We start from the raw sequence: 21,151 nt of genomic DNA, 5'->3' as shown, positions 1-21,151 counted from the left end.
TATTCTTTAAACATAATTTCTGATCGAACATATATTTCTCCTCTATGGCTGACGGGAACAATTTCACCGTTTTCGTCAACGATTTTCACTTCCAATCCAGGATAATTTACCGGCTTCCCGCATCCAAATTCCACGAAATCACCTGGGTCCGTAATTTTCGACTGCGTCACGAAATACGATTCTGTCCCAACGTAGTTGCACAGTAGATATTTGCAAACTTTACCAACACAAGCAGCAAGTCGACTCGTAAGAGGTTGTCCAGCGGTCAAAATAGCTTCCACAGGCCAATCATCTGGCAATTTGTCCTGGAAAATTAAATGAAATAAAACTGAGAATATTTGCACTTTGTTATGAAATCACAGCAGCGCAGATACGTACGTACAAAAGACAAACGCACACATACGCAACTAAAATACACAGATAAACAGACAGACAAGAAAGAAAAAACAACACTGTGGGGCCCCGCCCAAACACACACACGCACACGCACACGCACATTCAACCAGGAAAAAAACACAATCAGGCACCGGCGGCCAAAATTTTGGTGGGCACAATAACTTACTCATAGTAAAAGGAAAGGGGGTGCAAATGCAAGGGAGCGCAAATGCAAGGGGTGGGGAAGGGATGGGAGGAGGCGATGTGGTTGTGAGGAGAAAGAGGAAAGAATCACAAACAACAAACAAGACGACATACGCAACACAAAATACAAGACAGACAGAAAACAAGTTGAAAATAGGGACACCATCTTTAAACGGTCAGTAACCTATATAAAGGAAACTGGGGGTTTAAACGCATTTAGGGCAGGTCAACCTTGTATTTACCCTATTTTCATCAAGTTAGAGATTAGTCTTTATTTTTTAAATATGGAACGGCAGTAATGACTTGATGACTTGGTATCATGTAACCTAATTCAGTGAAATGAAGTCAGCAATATTGTATAATTAATTTGTTATTATACCTTTCTTTTTATAAGCTCGTGTATAAACGGGGTAGAGCAAAGACCATGGAACATCTTTCTTTTGCTATAATTTCAATCATAAATGAAATCCTATCTTTTGGCGGATCACAAAACTTGGACAATGTTACCCTTGTTTGACCGGTCAGAACCGAAAATGGATATCCCCACCCCAGTTAAATGGTCGGTCGTTGAAAAGGATGTACTTGTCTTCTATCATCTCGAATGCATGTGATTCTACTAATTTCATTGTGCTAAACTGCACGTGCGCTACGAGCTTTGGTACGCCTGTACTTCCTGATGTTTGAAATAGTCCGTAAAATTCGTAAGGGTCTATGTAGGGAAGTTCTATGTCAGGATTGTATTCATCTAGAAGGTCTCTGAAGTCCTTAACATTCTGAGCATCTGGCTCTCTGTCGAACGCAGCACCTTACAAATGTCTTAAGTAAGGCATTTTCTGAGTTCGAACTTTACCGTCAGCTTTATATTCGTCAAGAAGCCTCCATAGAATGTTCCAGTTAGTGCTTTGTAATCCAGGATCTAGAACTAGCAGCGAACATTTCTTCAGCTTTTCCATCATTGTGATGAGATCGTTTCCATCTGTATACGTAAACGTTATACTCACAGGGATTGCTCCAGCCATCATTGCTCCGAATGTAGAAAACAACCATTCTGGACAGCAATGCAGTTTATAGCGATAATTTCCTGTTTCCAAATTCCCAAATTAATCAGAGATTTTGCTACTTTGCAAGACTTTTGGTAAAGCTCCGACCACGTAACAACATCGCGACTTCTGTCCGTGGACACAAAGATAAAAGATTCGCCGTCTCCTTTTGTCTCTGAGTAGTACTTTATTGCCTCTGGAATCGTTTTGTGTTTAAATTGAAATGGAGGACGGTCAATTTTAACATAACTCTTCGTGAACATACCCTCCACTTTACTATTAAAATTAAAATGAAGTCGCTCTTTGAAAGTATCTATCGGTACAAAATTCACACGCATTTCAGCGACCCACAACTTAAATCAGATATGCATCCTCGATATAACTGCAAAATCCACTTATTACGTTATCTGTTCCAATTTAAGAACCCCCTTTATCTGTCTATTTTGATTATGTTATTTGCATATATAATTGTTTAAAATACTTCAAGTGTAGCGTGGTCTTGAGCTTTTTCATATACTGATATGAGAACTATAATTTTAAGTACTGGATACCAGGTGGTTTTATAGCAGACAGGGTTTGACAGAGACGGTTAATGAGCGGTGACAAAAAGAACAACACCCGATCTATCCCCAGACTCCCATTAACGTTGAATAAGTTGCATGATTTCAACTAAAGGAAACTACACAGGGCTGGGGTTTGGCCGGAATCAACTGGTTAGTTTTTTCTCCCTTTTTGTGTTCAAAGACCGAGGAGAAAAACTAGGGTGGGAAAAAATTAACCGATTGATATTTTCTCCGGGGAAGAAATCAGCAGGTTATTTTCCCCGGGAAAACACATTACGTATGGGAAGGGACCAGGCTGTAACGCTGGGTTTGCAATCGTAGATAAACGTTTCAAAATGTTCAGATCGTACATCAAAATTCATTGTAGACAAAGGTCTTGACATCAACAAATTTAAAATTAATCAAGTCTATATCATCTTTATATTTAGAGGTCATAATAAAGGGCAGGTGTGCCTTCATTCGATATTGGAATAGTAGAAAGTGTATTGCCTTTGGACCAATACCAGTCTAGTTTGCCAATATCACCTTAAGGCACAACAGTCCAGTTCCATAACCTTTTTATTGCATATGTTCTACTTTGCTGCTAAATTGTAACAAGATTAAAATAATTGTATGTTTCAAAGCATCATTCATGCGGGCGCACTTTAATGTTTCCTGACGACATCCTTCCAAACATTTGTTGAACATTCGTATTACATGTTTGACGTAGCAGGAGTGAAATAAATCGAAAAGGTAGAAACTCCACAGGTTGCTCAAAACGACATAAAAAACCATTACGTAAACACTTGTGTAATTACATGTTGACAGTAACGTCGTTTTGAGTGTAGGCGACGTTTGACTATAATCTGTAAAGGAAGAAGGTATCTGATAATTCTGCATTAAAAGCTATCATGTGATAAAAAGAATATTACATTTGCGTCGTTCCGTATTGAATTAATTAAACTCGTTCGAATGCTCGGTAGCGCCTCACATCTTATTTTTTCATTCAACTTGTTAACTAATTTCAGTATGTAATATCTTCTATATGCATGGTTGGACCGTCATATTTCTTGTGTCAGCCTTATCTAACCACGCCTGAAGAGGAAGCCAACCAAATTATATTAATTTACTATGTTTTTCTTTAGTTTTGTAAAATAATTGCTAGTTTGTAGACACTTGGCATCCTCTCAGTGCAAGTATACAATTTGGATGTGTTGCGTTTCCGTAAGTGAGACTGATATCACTGGAAGTGTGCCAAATATCGATGCCAGACACATTAGCTCACATATACTAATATTAGCGTTAACGCTGCTCATATACAGTTAGAATCAGTACACTTTTGTTACTATATTTAGTAGCAAATGCTGATATACGTTAAGAATCAAAGTAGTTTTGTTACTATATTTAGAAGCATATTCCACGTAATGTAATAATATCACAGAGGATTAACTGCCACGGATTAAGTATGGTTCTGTGCTTCTCCCAATTGCAGGTCGTTATCAGTGCCTGAGAAAGTTACGACGACACACTTGATTAACCGTTTGTCCCATTGGAATTCTAACAAAATGTATTTCTTTGTCAGACAAAACACAAAATGCATATTCGCATTGTGTGGTAATGAAACACTTTCTTTTTATGTTTACTCGTCATCTCAAAAACCGTACAATGTTTTCTGTATGAACAGTACTATTTGTAATACTCACAATTAAACGTTTTTCTGTTTAAAAATTGTATATGTTATTACTGACTGTATGGCTTCTAAGAAATTTTCATTTTGAACAGTTGTCTTGTGAAGGTCCGACACGCTCTGATGCTAGTCTTTCTAACTCTTTCCGATGCGTTTTGCCACTTCTTGTTTCGGGAAACTTCTCAAAGAACATGCCAAATTTTGGTAGACGGTAGAACAGCGCTGGTCTATCTGCATGATATTCATAGCAATACGTGTGGACATCTGTTCCGGTTACTGTAAATCCTGGTTTCCTTATCACGCATGCGCACAAAATCTGATAGTTTACGTCCTTGGAACTGATACTATGACCGCTAAATCGATACCAGAAAATGTTTTCAAGACGTTTTCAAGGATTTCAGGAGCTACATTAAAACCACCCGAAATAATCACGTTTGATTTCCGACTCCCTACAAAGAACTGACCGTGTTCCGTCATCCGGCCGATATCATCTGTTTTATATCATCCGTCTGCGGTTTTAACCGCTTTTTTCAGGATCATTAAAGTATTCTTTAAACATTATTTCAGATCAAACATGTATTTCTCCTCTATGGTTGACAGGATCAATTTCACCATTCTCGTCAACGATTTTCACTTCCAATCCGGGATAGTTCAGAACCTTTCCACATCCAAAGTCAACGAAATCATCTGGGTCAGTAATTGTCGCCTCCGTTACGCCACCACTTTCTGTCCTACCATAGAAACACAGTAGATATTTGCAAGCTTTACCAACACAAGCAGCAAGTCGATTCGTAAGAGGTTGTCCAGCGGTTAAATAGCTTGCACAGGCCAGTCGTCGGGTAAATTGTCCTGGAAAAGTAAATGAGAAAAAAAATTGAGATTGTTTGCACTTTGCTATCAAGTTCCATCTGTACATATATTATGTATAACCTCATCTAGTTGGTTTGTTTTAAGGCGCTAAAATTCTTAAATTGCTGACTGAATCGATTAAATAATATGTTTGATTGTCACTGAAAACTTCTACTCAGGAGTCATTACGTACACATTCTAAGGTTAGATTTTTCTTGTTATTGTTTCAGTAAACACGAAGCTGCAGTAATAATTCAGGATCAATAATTATAATTGAATGAAATGAAATTAGCAACTTATAAAATATCAACGTGTCGTTATACCTGTCTTTTAATTAGCTTATGCATCAAAGGGGGTAAAGCAAATACCATGGAACATCTTTCTCTTTCTATAACTTCAAACATAAATGAACTCGTAAAATGTCACCCTTGTTTGACCGGTTAGAACGGAACTTGGGTAACCCCCACTCCAATTAAAAGATCGGTCATTAAACTGGATGAGCTTGTGTTCTATCAAATCAAATGTATGTGATTCTGCTAACTTCAATGAGCTAAGATACACGTGCGCCACAAGTTTAGGTACTCCAATACTTCCCGAGGTTTGAAATAGTCCGGAAAATTTATTAGGATCTATCTCGGAAAGTTCTATGTCACGATGTTCTTCCTCTAGAGGGTCTCTTGACGTTGGAGGCGTCTTGCTCTCTGTCGAACGCAACACCTTACAATTGTCTTAAATAAGGCATATTCTTATATCGAACTTTACCGTCAGCTTTATATTCGTCATGAAGCCTACGAAGAATGTTCCAGTTAATGCTTTCTATTCCAGGATCTAGAACCAGCAAAGGACATTTCTCCAGCTTTTCCATCATTGCGAGAAGGTCGTTTCCATCTGTATACGTAAACGTTATACTGACAGGGACAGCTCCAGCCATCATTGCTCCGAATGTAGCATACAACCCTTCTGGACATCAACGTATATTAATAGCGATGATTTCCTGTTTCCGAATTCCCAAATTAATAAGAGATTGTACTACTTTGCATGACTTTTGGTAAAGCTCCGACCACGTGACAACATCGCGACTTCCGTCCGTGGACATAAAGATAATAGATTCGCCGTCTCCCTTTGTCTCTGAGAAGTTCTTTAATACTTTTGGGATCGTATTGTGATTTAATAGTAGTAGGAAAATAAGGCCAAGAGCTCCACAATTGTGGAGCATTTTCACTAAGGCCAAGAGCTCCACAATTGTGGAGCATTGTCACTAAGGCCAAGAGCTCCACAATTGTGGAGCATTGTCACTAAGGGCATGAACTCCACAATTGTGGATCATTGTCACTACAGGCATGAACTCTGCAATTGTAGAGCATAGTCACTGCAGGTAAGGGCTATCAGGTCTGGTCCAACTGGGGATTTCATTTCAAACCCTCCAATCAGCGTGGGCATATATGTGGAGCCTTCTTTTAAAAGGAGAGAACTAACCAATACTCAGTTGTATGAACACCAATGGTTTATCTTTTTTTTTAAACCTTTTTTGTACTTGATCACTTGCTGAAAGTGTCACATTACAGATAAAAGATGAATATCAGTAAGCCATACTTCTAAAACTGTATTTTTATTATGAAAAATACAGCAATCAAACATAAACCAGTGTAAAACTGTGTAAATATAAACATGAACAACCAAATAATACTTAAAGTTATATAAACCTTTTAAAGTGACCATCATTATTTAACGTATTACATTAATCAATGTTTAATACCCATAGAATAATAAACATAGCTACAACTGTAATCAAAATGTTTGAGTGTGTATCATAGTTTTATTTGCATTGAACATAGAAGAAATCTGATAAAATCTTTTTTTGACTCTCCTAGTCAAAAATAAAAAACACAACATTTCTGTTATGTATAACTACATTTATATCTATCAGTAAAAGAAATAACTCGGTTAAACTTGCTTTTTACTTGATTATAAAGCATCCCACATGTTTTCAGCATCATTCTTAATCATAACTCTGTTTGGTCATGTTGAAAGCTAATATAATTTTAATAAACTACCTGACATTTACTGAGTCCTTAAACGTATCGTCTAATAAATGACTTAACCTGAATGTATACCCTACAAATGATATGACCCGTGTACATAGTAATACTTACATGTAAATTAATCACGGTATGATAACCATGATGAGGTAGATAAACTTGAACAGTTACTCTCACATTTTACATGATTAATAGTATATTCATGACCATTCAAACCTACATAACAACTGACAAATAATGTAGTAGGTGATACGTCCACAGTGATGATGGCATGTATTTTGATAGTTTTAATAAAAAAAATCATGTCAGTTTCATAAAGAATAAAAGCCTAACCCATAGTAACAAAAAAATACTCACTGGAGAGTCATGACTTTTTTTCATGTTTTAAGATTTACTCTGAGAATCCTGATTTTTTTCAGGACCCACCTACATTTCTTTATTCCTATATACGACACATTTCAAACTTGATGAAAACATGTATTAAAAAGGGTCTTATTTTATGCTGTGCTGTTTCAGTGATAGAGGAAAAAATGGAAATCGAACTAATAAAATATTTTTGTAATGAATTAAAAGAAGCAAAGGGAAATGAATGTGTGCTTGTTGAGGAAGTGTGTGTACTTGTGTTCGTTTGATGTTTAGCTACAGTGGTGTGGGTGGGGTGTGTAAATGTATGAAAACTTAGGAATGAGTGTTTGGTTGAGGAGGGTGGTTTGGTTGATGAGGGTTTGACTGGAGTGGTCGGTCTCAACTCAGCTGACTGAAAGAAAAATAAATAAATTCATAGAATATGGTATCAGTATTAATAACTCGTTGTTTTTAGGACTTTAGAAACTGTTTATAAAATACTTTTTAAAATATTTATGAAAAATGCAACTTTTATCTATTGTTTTGTTTGTATGGGTTTGATCTCAGTTTCAACAGTATTTCAGTTATAGAAGGCGAATAATTTACCTAACCAATAACCATTGTTCCTGGGAAGAACCGATACTAAACTCCCAACCCCAGTAAGAAACTGTCAACTTTCTCACATAAAACAGACATGGTTGATAGTAGGTTCGAATCCATGGTCCTCAATCAGTGAGAGGTTACAGCGATTTGAAATCAGCAACTGTAATCACTAGACCACGGAGATGGTCAACTTCCATTGATAAGTCGATTAAACAATATAGGCTTGATTGAGCTTCTAAGCTTGATTGGATAATGTTACAAGCCTGTTAGTATGCAACATAAATAAGTAAAAATAAAAAAAAAAACATCTTCACAAAAGGAAGACAATTATAACAAAAGACCTATATTTATTGTTGTAAATAGATGACTATGCTCTTGTCTAGTTACTGTTGGAAGTGTGCTTTAATTTGAATTTAGACAATCAATATAATTAATTTTCTGTTAATGACTGAATGAAAAAAAGATACCTACACAGGTCACATGTTTGCTTCCAATTTGTACGGAAAAAGGCACCCTTCCTCCAATAATGTGTTTGCATGGTTTATTTTTAAATTCATCCAGAAATTCCTCCATAATAACTATTTTTTTGAACGAAAATAAATTGGTCACATTTATTTTCACTTGTCCTGGAAGATCACCAAATCTAATCACTTGCACAGGACACCCGACACGTTGCCAACTGCATTTACTTCTTGCACATCCAAAAGAACAATGTTTATCAGAATTATTGGTAGAATTGCGAGAAGAGTGGGAAGACGCGCCATTTTGTCATATGACTAATGCTTCCGGAGAAAAAAGATACGAACAGTAAAATTAGCGTTATCATCTTAAACTGTACCGCGGAGTAGGAACACGGAGAAGATATAGATGTGCTTTGACTTAACTTCAAAACATTTGATACAAAAATGCATACTTTTAAATAGAAAAAAACCTAATGTGGTATCCAAACAGAGTTACTTGGATTTTTAAGAAAGACACATATCTGTCTCCACACATAATCACGAGCACATTCTCTGTCCACACACCTTCCCCCAGTTGACATATTATCAAACCGTCCAGTATTTAACAAATAGTGTATTATATCATGATTAAAGAAATGATGAACGTAAGGACGCATGATTTCCCTACCACTAAAATATTGAAACCAATAGTTCCAGTTTCTTTTAGCTATTAAGGCACTTCTTCTATCTAGAATATTACATTGAGAGTTCTTGCAAGAATATACTGCTCTGCAGAAAGGACACCTATTCATTTGATAAAAGCATGTTTTACATATAACATTTACACATTTACACTCGTTAACAAAATATATTTCCTTTTCCTCAAGACAAATACTGCACTCCTGCGCCCAAAGCTTTTCAAAACAATTATTCATTTTAAATAAAGAAAGAATGAGTTATCAGTTTTTTTTTTACGTGCAGTTATGCTATTTTAGTGTTTTATAAAGCCAAACAACATCAGTTTTATATCAGTTATGACCCCCCCCCCCCCCCCCCACCAACACACATACAATGATTGGCGATGTTCTAAATAGGTCGTGCAAGAATGTGTCATATTAAAAAACTTGTCATGACAAAGCAAGAAAAAAATGATTGATGGTGTTCTAGATAGCTCATGTGAGGATGAGTCATTAAAAAACCTGTCATGACAAAGCAGAAAAAAAAGATTGATGGTGTTCTTGATAGCTCATGTGAGGATGAGTCATTAAAAACCTGTCATGACAAAGCAGGAAAAAAATGATTGATAACGTTCTAGATATGTCATGCGAGGATGAGTCATTAAAACACCTGTCGTGACAAAGCAAGAAAAATGATTGATGGTGTTCTAGATAGCTCATGTGAGGATGAGTCATTAAAAAACCTGTCATGACAAAGCAGAAAAAAATGATTGATGGTGTTCTAGATAGCTCATGTGAGGATGAGTCATTAAAAAAACCTGTCATGACAAAGCAAGAAAAAGGATTGATGATGTTCTAGATAGGTCATGTGTGGATAAGAAAAAAAAAGTTGCTGATGTTTTTAAAAAAAAATCTGGTTTCAGCCAGTTCTAACTAGACAGAAACCAGTTTGGAACATGAATGTATAAGACTGACATGGCACTGGGTATATAAACGCGGTGGAAAAAAAACATTCAAGGTGCCTTCAAATCAAAATACATTTTTGATAGGTAAACTTTGGACTTGCATTAAAATTTCATAAAGTTTCTAATTGAACAATTTCGCAAAGTTTCGCTAGGAAAATACGCTTTTTGCTTTGTGTTCCTACGATTAATAAATATTTCTTTTGTTTACAAAAAAGAATACAAAAATAAAATTGGATTATGGACAAGCCAATTAGACTATCAATTGGTTACAACAAAAACATTACAGTGAAGAGAAAAGGCCAATATTTGAACGTGTATATAAATGACAATGTTAATACAGATAAAAAGCTTGTGAAGGACAAATCCAAAAGCATTTGGCTTAAGTGGAGTGAAACTGTTGATTTGCGTGATGCAATAAACGTCATAGAGGAACAACTTCTGAGTCTAGATGTAAGTTTTTTTTAAAAAAATTCATATTAAAAAGAAGTCATAATAAGTAAATATATAGTGTTTTTTTTTCTTGAAATGGTAAAGTAACCATCAAAATAAAAAAAAAGGGTATAGACCTTTTTCTTTCTTTAATTTGTAGGAAATTAGTGTAGAAACAAAAAGCGAAAGCAATAAAACTGACTCCACTCCTGCAATAAAGCCAACTGTGGAAGGAAAGAAAGAAAAGCCTGCTGCTGTAGCAAAGAAGGGAAAGACAGGTGTAGGAGGAAACCGTTACAAACCGTATTGAAAAAACTTATACAATGACTAAATGTAGTTTGTGTGAAAGTGAAAACATTTTGATTGTGAAAGAACATGGTTATATCAATGATCAGTTCAGAGCTATAAAACTTTACAGTTGTCACTCGTGTATGAAATTTTTCATCACTGTTGATTCTTACTTTAACACCACAACAACACAGGAAAGAGTTGACTGCGTTTATTACTACCACCCTTTAAGTCGAGTCCAAGGACGTAGATGGTTCAGAAAATTCACAAAGCAATAACTGTTATATTTCAGAAAAATAAGTAACAACTATAATGTGTGACGTTTTTGATACTCGTGAGTGTCCAACCTCTGTTATACTAATATCAAACATACCAGGCTTTCGCGTGTTAGTACAATTTTTAGAGGATAAGTTAATAATTTATGACAAAATGTTCTTGTGCTCAAGATATTAAAGGTATATTGCTGTTTTCAGAGGAAGATAGAAACGAATGCATAAAAGTGATAAGGAGTATTTCTGTGTTCTCATCAGACTGTGAAAATTTGTTCCATGAATATAGATTAATTGATAGCTCAGTTGGAGATAAATGTATACCGATCGTATGTGAATGTGATAGTACAATTTAATTTTGGAAAAAGGTAGACATCTTTCAAAAACAATACAAATGAAGAAAAAAAATTTATTCTCTCATTAGAAACGCAGTACTGATGTTTTGTATAGTAGGTTTTCACGGTTTCTCAAACACAAAATCCCATTTAATGTTTAAATGTAAATTTTGTAGATCTTGTGTTTATATTTGTGACATATGTCTTTGTAAATGCAAAATAGGTGATGCAACATTATCTCTAGAATTTAGAAAATGGGGCTTTTTTCAGATGTGTTTCTTATGTTATAGTCAAGATGTAAAAGATAAAAACGATCCTTTAGTTAATGAGCAGTGATGAGCTTATTTATAGACGATACCATACGCTATTGTTTCGTATGTTTAAAAAGACGCAAAACGTATTTAACATTTGAAAAGATCCTCCATAAAATTATTGTGTTGAGAAAATGTATTACCTGTGGAATGAATGTTCACGACGAATTGCTGTGTCAAGAGGTCCTACACTAATGTATATGTATATTTCTTTCATGAATTGATATCAGTCATACATTTTTTTTGTTTGGAAACATGACACAGGCACAACTGGATTTAGAAAAGTTCAAGTTAAAAGTGGAAAATTTCGAAAACATTACATTTTATGCGAAACAGAGGAAAATTAACTGCGTTTAAGGTCAAAATATATCACTCATTCTGAAATGGATGAGGGGTGGTTTGGTGGTAGTAATTAAAAAGGAACGAAGCGAGTAGTGATACCAATGGAAGTTTTCAATTTTATATGTGATTCTAAACTCAGTATTTCATTTTTATGCTCTTATTTAGAAAAGAAATGAGGAAATCATTCAAAAAAGACGTGTATTGTATTATTTGTAAAAAGTGGTTAACTACCTTTTACTTTGAAAAACATTTAAAAAGTAAACAACATTGTAAAAAAGTTTTTAAAATATTACTGCAATATAATAGAGAATTTGATCCCACAAGGATAACAATGGATGATAAGATAGAGATATTTAACAGCAATGAAAATACTTTAGAAGAATGTCCTCTTCAGCATGCAAGTATGATTGAAAAACAGAACTGTAGTTTTTGCTCTGGATCTTGCTGTTCATCCATGAGTCCCATAAAGGGTGATATCTATGACATTGTAAAGCAAAGGAACTTTGAAAAAGAAGTGCAAGATGAACAAAAAAAAAAACTATTTGAAATGGATGTTCCCCAAACGTTGGAATCAATGGACATAGGCGATATACTTGATTTAAACACAGAACCGAGTATTATGGAAACAGATGCTTACTATACTCAAATGTCAAATGAGGACATTCAATTAAGTGATCAAGCAAAATGTCAGTCTTGTACTGAAGAACACTTTAATCAGTTGGGAATGTTGATGTGTAATACTTGTAATCCAAAAGAGTATCAGACTTAGAAGGAAATGTATGTTTTCAGTAATAAGTCTGACACCTTTTCAAAAAGTATGAAAAGAAAAATGGAGGAAGAAAGCGAAGAAGCTCCATCATTTAAGAAAAGAAAAATGGAGGAAAAAAATGACATCTTTTCAAAAGGTATGAAAAGAAAAATGGAGGAAGAAAGCGAAGAAGCTCCATCATTTAAGAAAAGAAAAATGGAGGAAAAAAATGAAGTAGAAGAAAATGAAGCAGATGAACAAAATATTTCATCATTTAACAGTTTAGCAGAAAAAGTACCATTTTACGTTTTTCGAGAAGCATTTGAAAACAGACGTAAGCGCGAAAAAGAAAAACGAGGCAAAGGTTTTAAGACCAAAAACCTTAAGTGCTGATAAAAGCATTATATAATACAATGTACAGAGATTTACGTTTTCAGTTTTTACTGTAACACATTGATCAACCAAAATAAATGTTTCAGATAGTGTTGCTCTCACAAGGGCTTGTTATAAAACTTACATTTACTATGATGACAGACTTTTCACTTTCCTAACATGGCCTCAGCAGATACGTCCATCAAAGGAAGATTTGGCATTAGCTGGATTTTATTATACGGGACAAAGTGATTTAGTTAAGTGTTTCATGTGTGGTGTGGAGCTATGTCAATTTAACTGTACAGATTCTGCCATGGAAGAACATAGAAAATGGTCACGTGACTGTCTTTTCTTGAAAATGATTGGTCAATCATCTAAAGACGAGGACCTATTTGATCAAACATCATTTTCAAATAATTTAAAAATAAGACAGTCTTCTCAAGGATTTACTTTTTAACATAAGAGACGACCACATTTAACGTGGGAAAAAATGGAAAAACATGATGTTTTTGTTTTGGACTCATACTTCGACTTCTTATATGCGCAGGAAATATTTAAACATTTAAACTTTGTGATAAAAAAAATGTGTAGGATGTCGTGAGGACCTATTATCTCAAAGGGACCACTCCTGTGTAACTATGACGAAGGTGAAACTGTTGGACTTGTATTTTGAGGAAATATTGAAGTTGATAGATGAGGTGGACATTATTCGTCGATGGTATCAAATCGTGATATGTTTGAACATTTCATTGGAGCTCATAGAAATGTATCAATTAAATTTAAAATGTGAAGACTAGCGTGCTGTGGAAATGAAAAATTCTACATGGAGACGTAAAATGATTAAAATGGCAACTGATATCAGCAGTTTAGAAAAAAAAACTTTGTATAAAAGACAAATGGGGACTTATTATAGGTGATGCTACCAATACTGTGTTCAAAATGTACATGAGCATATTTCTTTTAATTATAGCTATTCCTAGTGTACTAGTGAATGTATATTGTAATCCAGAACATGTTCATTAGTGTTTTTTTTTAAACATTAGAAAATATTGATTGTTCTTGTTGAATGTATGTAAAAAAAGTTAGTGTTTATATTCTGTGTATTACTATATGTTAAACAGAAAAAAGATGGTTTATTGTTGAATGTAAAAAAAAAATCATAATTTTATTCTTTGAACATATATCCTATGTTAACATGTAATCAGAATAAAATATCACAGGAATGGTCCTACTGGCTTGTTTTATTTTTCATATATGAAAAGGTGAAAGAGTTATTCAATTGCCATTCCTTAACTCGAAGTGATCATGGAGAGCCTTATCAAATTCGAAACCCCCTCCACCTGCTTAGTTGTGGGCCCATCTAGATCTGGCAAAACGTCCTTCGTGTTCCAAATATTAAAAAATTCTAAAGCAGTTTTTAAAGAGCCACCTAAAATGATTTATTACTGTTATGGTGTTTATCAACCCATGTACGATCGAATGAAAGAGACCTTTTCAAATATACACTTTCACGAAGGTTTACCCACTACAGACATGTTACAGTCATGGTCTGAAGAACATCCCAACCACAATAAAATGCTAATATTAGATGACCTACTGAGTAAGGGGGTTAAAAGTATAGATGTTGTAGACATATTTTGTCAATACAGTCATCACTTGGGATATACGTGCTGGTTTCTGTGTCAGAATCTTTACAACGGTACGAAGGAATTTCGAACCATCAGCTTAAATACGCACTATTTTGTGCTGTTTAAAAACCAGAGGGACGAATTACAAATTCAAACGTTAGCTCGACAGTTGGGTCAAACCTCACTGATAATGGGGGCCTACAGAAAAGCCTGTTTAGAAAAATATGGTTACTTGATTATTGATTTAAGTCCACATTCAGATACTGAATATAAACTGCGTACACATATCTTCCCCCATCAGTTAATGTCTATATATCTTCCCGAGAAGTAGACATGGATGTAATAAGAAAAAAACATGGACGCTTCTTAAAATTCCTCTCAACATCTACGCGAGAACAACAGTTTGCATTACTTAAAGCGATTGAGCCCTCTCAGATTAAGGCAATCGTTCAAATAGTGTATAATGTTATGGTTGGAAACAGGACAGTTTCCCAAAGTTTTATTAAAAACATTTCAACGTTATAAAACCCTTTTTAGAAATAATTCAAAAAGAATTATAGGTCTGCAGTTTCAACAATGGCGAAAGAGTTTTTATTAATTCCAAAATCAAAATATGAATCTTTGCTTAAGCAAATTGAACAAAATAAACAAAACGATCAAGATATAAGAGAAAAGCGTGATCAAGATGGTGGAGAAAGGCAATTGAATGACCGAATGGATCACAGCAATCAGAAATCAACAAATAAGGATTCACTCGTTGAAAAAGAAGACCTTTCTACTAAAAATCAACCAATGAAAGATGGAGATAATGTTGAGCAAAAGTTATTTGTACAAAGACCGCTTTCAAAAATGCCATTTCAAAAACGAACTAGGAGGAAGGATGATAGCAGATTCAAACAGCCAAAATGGATTAAGTATAAGGTTTAAAACGAAAGCATAGCAGTTTAAAAAGTAATCATTTGTTTTTTAATAGTATTGTAGTTAATTCTTTAAGGTTACTTTTTTAACACAATACTATGTTGTTGTTTTTTTTTTTGTTTTGTTCAATATATGATGGACAACTTATAGTTTTTGTTTTTCTTCAAAACAGGGAGTGAAAAAATGAAGAGACGAAGAGAAACGAGTGAAGAAGAAAGTGGGGATGAGTTTACAAGTGATGGGGGAAGTGACAGCAACAACCGATATAGTGCTTATAAATCAGTAAACATTGTAAAAACAAAACAGTGTAACGTTTGTGGAAAATGTTTCACCAATGTGAAAAATTTAAAAAGACATAAATTAGGACATAATTCTGTGATAGGATGTGAACATTGTGGAAAGGTATTCTCCAGAAGTGATGCACTGATAAGACATAAGAGATCACATCACAACGGAGAAAAGACAGATACAGAGACAGATATAAAAGATTTAACACAAAATGACTGTTCAATGTGTAGTCAAACCTTTAAAAAAGTGTATCAGTTAATGAAGCATATGCGTATTGTACATAATCAAGGTATAAATAAAAGAAGAAAACAGTCGTTTACGTGTAGACATTGTCAAAGCATTTTTGAAGACTATACTTCTTTATATGCCCACGTTGTGAGAAACCATCCCCTTCAACAAAGTGGGGAAGACAAAGGGTAGAAAAAAGTTCTAACATAAGCATCCATTCCCAACCCAAAAGTATCCCAGCTGAAGAAGCTAATGAAGGAAATAATACTGCAGGAGACTTACCTGCTGTAGAAAATGAAATAAATGAGAGTGCATTAAATGAGTTGGTTCAAAACAGGATTATTTTACCTAGAAGCGGGGAAAGATACGATTTGTTAACATTCTTTGCTAATGTCAAATCGAGGATTTTAGCTTTTCTGAAGTCCAGAGTTCAAAAGTTACATGGAATAAAATGGAATTTGTGTGTGCAGGTGGAAATGGAGAGAACGGATAATGAGGGAGATAATAATGTAACAACTCCATTTTTCAGAAGCAGAACTTATACGACACTTACTGTAGATGGGCTCAGCGAACATGATCTAAATGAAGCGCTGCAGAAAATGAATGCTAGTCTCGTGAAATACATGCGAGAGGGATCGGGATGGTTTTTAAGTAAAGTTTTGAAACTCGAAATACACACCATCAAATTCCATCCGCTAACAGGTTCTAGCTATCTACCGCTTCCAAATGGATTATCACATGGTAAATTGAATTTGTTAAATATTGAAAATGAGGATGAAAAGTGTTTCTTGTGGTAGTGTTAGCTTCATTACACCCTTCAGATGCAAACAGCGTCAACGTTCAAACGTATAAACCATACGCAAAGGAACTGGACATGAAGGGTATACACTATCCCGTGTCAATTGGACAAATAGATAAATTTAAAAAACAAAACGAAAACATTTCGATAAACGTTTTTGCGATAGAAGATGATGACATTGTACCCTTGAAAATCACATCTTATCCGCGAAGACTTCATCACGTTAACTTGTTGTGGATAACGTGTGAAGAGGTTTCCCACTACGTTCTAATTAAGGATCTGAATAAATTCCTATTCAGAAGCAAGAAATGTAAAAATAAAACATTCTTCTGTCCTTACTGTCTACACGGCTTTATCAGAAATGAATTACTGGAAAGTCACATAGCATATTGTTGCACAAATGGTGCTCAGAAAGTTGAACTGCCATCAAAAGATGAAAACGTGCTGAAATACACTCAATTTGAGAAGGAACTTAAACTAAATTTTTCAATTTATGTGGATTTTGAGACGTACTCAAATAAGAATCCTGATGAAATTCCACTAGCTTCCTGCGGGGCGACAACGACAAAAGCGAAGCTCGATGTTTGCGGATTTGCTTATAAAGTCGTCTGTACAGATAGTACATATTCAAAGCCAACGATGGTGTACAGAGGCAACGATGCCTCGAAAAAGTTTATTGAGTATATCTTAAATGAGCAAAGGGAAATTGAAAATATTCTTTCTAGGGTAGAGCCCATGGTTATTACAGAAGAAAACCAAAGGGATATCAACACTGCGACACACTGTTGCTTGTGTAGGAAACAATTTAGTCCATATGACAAGTTACATAACAAAATGGTGAGACATCACGATCATCTAACGGGAAAATTTATTGGAGTAACTCACAATGAATGTAACTTAAAATGTAAACAGAGTAAGCACACCTGCGTCATATTTCACAATCTTAAAAAGTTTGACGCTCATATCATTTGTCAAAGTGTGGGTGAATTTAAAAACGAAAAATTACAATGCATCGCTCAAACTACAGAAAATTATGTCAGTTTTTCTCTCGGTAACTTGAGATTTATTGATAGTTTACAGTTTCTACCGTCTTCTTTACAAAACTTAGTAGAAGATTTGAAGTGTGATGGTTTAAGCAGGTTTCAACACCTCAAAGACGAATTTTCTGATCCAGATGATATGGAGTTACTCTTGAGAAAAGGTGTGTACCCATATGATTACATGGACTGTGAAAGTAGATTTGATGAAAAATGTTTACAACCACGTGAAGCATTCTACAACACATTAACGAAGGAGCACATATCAGACAGTGACTATGCTCATGCATGTAATGTGTGGTCCCATTTTGAAATGGATGACATGGGATCCTGTCACGATCTCTATTTGAAATGTGATGTTATACTCCTGTGTTGTGTATTTGAAACATTGAGAGATATGTGTATGACTCAATATGGGTTGGACCCGTGTCATTTTTACACGAGTCCAGGTTTGAGTTGGATGGCATGTTTGAAAATGACAGGTGTAAAACTGGAACTTTTGACAAACATAGACCAGGTGTTATTTGTTGAAAAGGGGATACGCGGTGGTATATCACAGATATCTAATAGATATAAGGAGGCTAACTCTCCGCAACTTCCAATGTATGACAGTGAGCGAAAGATGTCACAAATACTGTATTTGGATATGACGAACCTATATGGTTTTGCAATGCAACAACCCCTACCTACTTCAAACTTTCGATTTTTGAAAAAAAGTGAAATAGAAAAATTGAATATAATGTCTATTCCTGAGGATGCCGAAAAGGGGTACATATTGGAAGTCAATTTGAGATACCCTTGTAAATTACACGATTGCCACAATGACTATCCGCTAGCACCAGAACGCAAAGCTATTTCAGATGATATGCTTTCTCCATATGCAAAACAGTTATGGAAGAAATTACATAACAAAGCAGAGGATGAGCCATTACCACCGAGAGCAAAAGTTGAAAAACTGATCACATCTTTAGAGGATAAGGAAAACTACATCCTTCATTATAGAAATCTTCAGCTGTATCTGGAGCTGGGATTGAGGCTTACGAAAGTCCACAGAGTACTCGAATTCACTCAATCTGCGTGGATGAAGCCATACATAGATTTCAATACAGAAAACAGGAAAAATGCGAAGTCGAAATTCACTAAAAACTTTTACAAGTTGATGAATAATAGTTGTTTTGGAAAGGTATGCCATTTTTGTGAGTTTTTGTAAAAAAGAATATTTTATCTATTTTAAAATTGATATAATAAAATAGTCCATGTTTTTTTTTAAATGTTATGGGGTAGTAAAACACCGTGTTTACATTCCTATTCAGTGGAACATAAACATATTAAAAGTATGTTTTACTTTAAAAGTATGTTTTACTTTAAAACACCTGAATTTGTAAATATATATTTTTCTGGTTTTTTTTCTTCTGTTTTTACATAGTATTTATCAGTTTATAAAACACATAGTCAGTAGTAATTCTACACTGTACTTTTCACAACCGTTTTTTGTTTTATAGACCATGGAAAATGTTAGAAAACATAAAAACATAGAGCTTGTACATGAAGAAAGACGTTTGTTGAAACTGGGTGCAAAATCAACGTACAAAACAGCTACAATCTTTAACGAAAATCTAACAGCTGTGAAATTGTATCGAGTGAAGGTGTTGATGAACAAACCAATTTACAGCGGTATGTGTGTATTAGGTATGTATCCATTTCATATGCATTAAACTCTTTATAAAGGTATTTTTTATGAAGTTTTAAGATACTTTTCAAATGGACAAAATAAAACGTTTCTATATACATGACGTTAATAATTAGTTTTACCAGTACTATCTACACATCTTTTATGTATTTTTTTTACAGACCTGAGCAAGTGGGCGATGTATAGTTTCTACTATAAGCAAGCCTTTGGGGATCAAATGACCTTGTTGATGACAGATACTGACAGTTTGATGTTATACATCATTTGACGTGTATCAGTATATGAAAGAACATAGCCATCTTTTTGATTTATCTGAATATCCGAAGGATCATTTCTTGTACAGTGAAGTTAATAAGAAGAAAGTAGGTACCATGAAGGATGAAATGTCAGGAGTTCCCATCTCTTCCTTTGTTGGGCTGAGGAGTAAAGTGTATAGCTTCAAGTGTGGAAATGAAAATGAAGTGAAAAGAGCGAAGGGAATCGCTAAAGTGACATTGAAAAAGGATCTTCAGTTTCAAAATTATAAAGACATGTTGTTCAGGGAAGAGCAAAATTTTGTGACAATGTCTTTAATTAGAAACAAAAATCATGAACTGTATTGTATGGACATGAAAAAGATTGGTCTTTCTTCTTTTGATGACAAAAGGTATCTTTTGAATGCCACAGAGAGTTTGGCATATGGACATTACTTTTTAAGATATCCTGAACTACGAATAAGTCATTTAAATCGTGATGTTTCTTTAACAGAAGATGAAAGCTTTATGATAGATGATTATTCAATCACCCCAGTCACATTTCTGTAAAATAGAATTGTTTGCAATTACTGCTCATGTTTTTTATATGTATTAGGAGCAATGAAAATAAAATATATCACCTCATTCGCTTTCTTATGTTTTATAACCAATTAAAAAGTCAACTAGATTATTTTTTATATCGATTTTATCACTGGTTTACACATTTGGTTATATACAGAGTTATCCTTGACACACTCAGAATATATACGTGACATATAATTGAATAGAAAAGAATCATTCGCAGTAAAGTTTGGACTGAATACATTTTGTATCTCCTTTAATGACATGTTTAAGAATTTCTGTCGTAGATAAAACAAACAATATAATCCGCACACATTAGAATAGTTGCTTTGTATTTGCATAGCATTATAGGTCATGCTTACAGCATTGTTTCTTATCCAGTTTTCAAAATAAGGTGAATTGAACCTAGGGCTTTTACCATAAGAATCAAAGAACTCCACTCGTCTATGACTGTCTATATGAAATCCACACCAGTGGCTTCCTCTTTTACTTTGAATGTCAATGTTCGCGATTAATGCAATAGGTAAAGTTGTGAGTCCTTGAGGTAGTTGATCCGCAGCATATACACCTAAAACATTCCCATTCAGAACTGGGTCACAGTTTATACGACACTGAAGTTCTGATGTATTCATTATTGTTTCTGTATCTGTCTATTCAAGCACAATATCCCTTTCTTTATTCACTTGGAAGAATGATGGCATTTCATTATATACCACACAGCGTATGGTAGCTGAAAAAAATCAACACAATTTATTAACATGAGCAATGATTGTTATGAGACTAAGGTATTTTATACAAAACATAAACACATTAACGTTTCTAATATTTTATACAGTTATGTTTTTAAGTATAAGTAAAAAGCTTTTAAGATCCCATTCTTTCTCACCT

At 34.5% G+C, this 21,151-nt stretch overlaps 1 protein-coding gene across 1 annotated transcript; it reads left to right on the top strand.

Annotated features, from left to right (window-relative positions):
* Nucleotides 1-12,569: 12,569 nt before the first annotated feature.
* LOC128549310 (uncharacterized) lies at nucleotides 12,570-19,716 on the top strand. The gene is made up of 6 exons (XM_053525890.1): nucleotides 12,570-12,822; nucleotides 15,579-15,808; nucleotides 16,393-16,573; nucleotides 16,744-18,941; nucleotides 19,261-19,447; nucleotides 19,610-19,716. The coding sequence occupies exons 1-6, from the start codon at nucleotides 12,570-12,572 to the stop codon at nucleotides 19,714-19,716; spliced, it is 3,156 nt and encodes a 1,051-aa protein (XP_053381865.1).
* Nucleotides 19,717-21,151: the final 1,435 nt, after the last annotated feature.

The sequence above is a fragment of the Mercenaria mercenaria genome, chromosome 16, assembly GCF_021730395.1.
Source record: "Mercenaria mercenaria strain notata chromosome 16, MADL_Memer_1, whole genome shotgun sequence".
Lineage (NCBI taxonomy): Eukaryota > Metazoa > Mollusca > Bivalvia > Venerida > Veneridae > Mercenaria > Mercenaria mercenaria.
Note: the sequence above shows the minus strand (reverse complement) of the source record. Positions and strands in the feature narration are given on the sequence as shown.

Coding starts and splice junctions, on each gene's coding strand:
- LOC128549310 (XM_053525890.1), top strand. CDS start 12,570: ATGGAGGAAGAAAGCGAAGAAGCTCCATCATTTAAGAAAAGAAAAATG. Junction 15,809..16,392: donor GATGTGAACATTGTGGAAAG/GTATTCTCCAGA, acceptor TTGTGTGTGCAG/GTGGAAATGGAGAGAACGGA. Junction 19,448..19,609: donor CAGCGGTATGTGTGTATTAG/GTATGTATCCAT, acceptor TTTTTTTTACAG/ACCTGAGCAAGTGGGCGATG.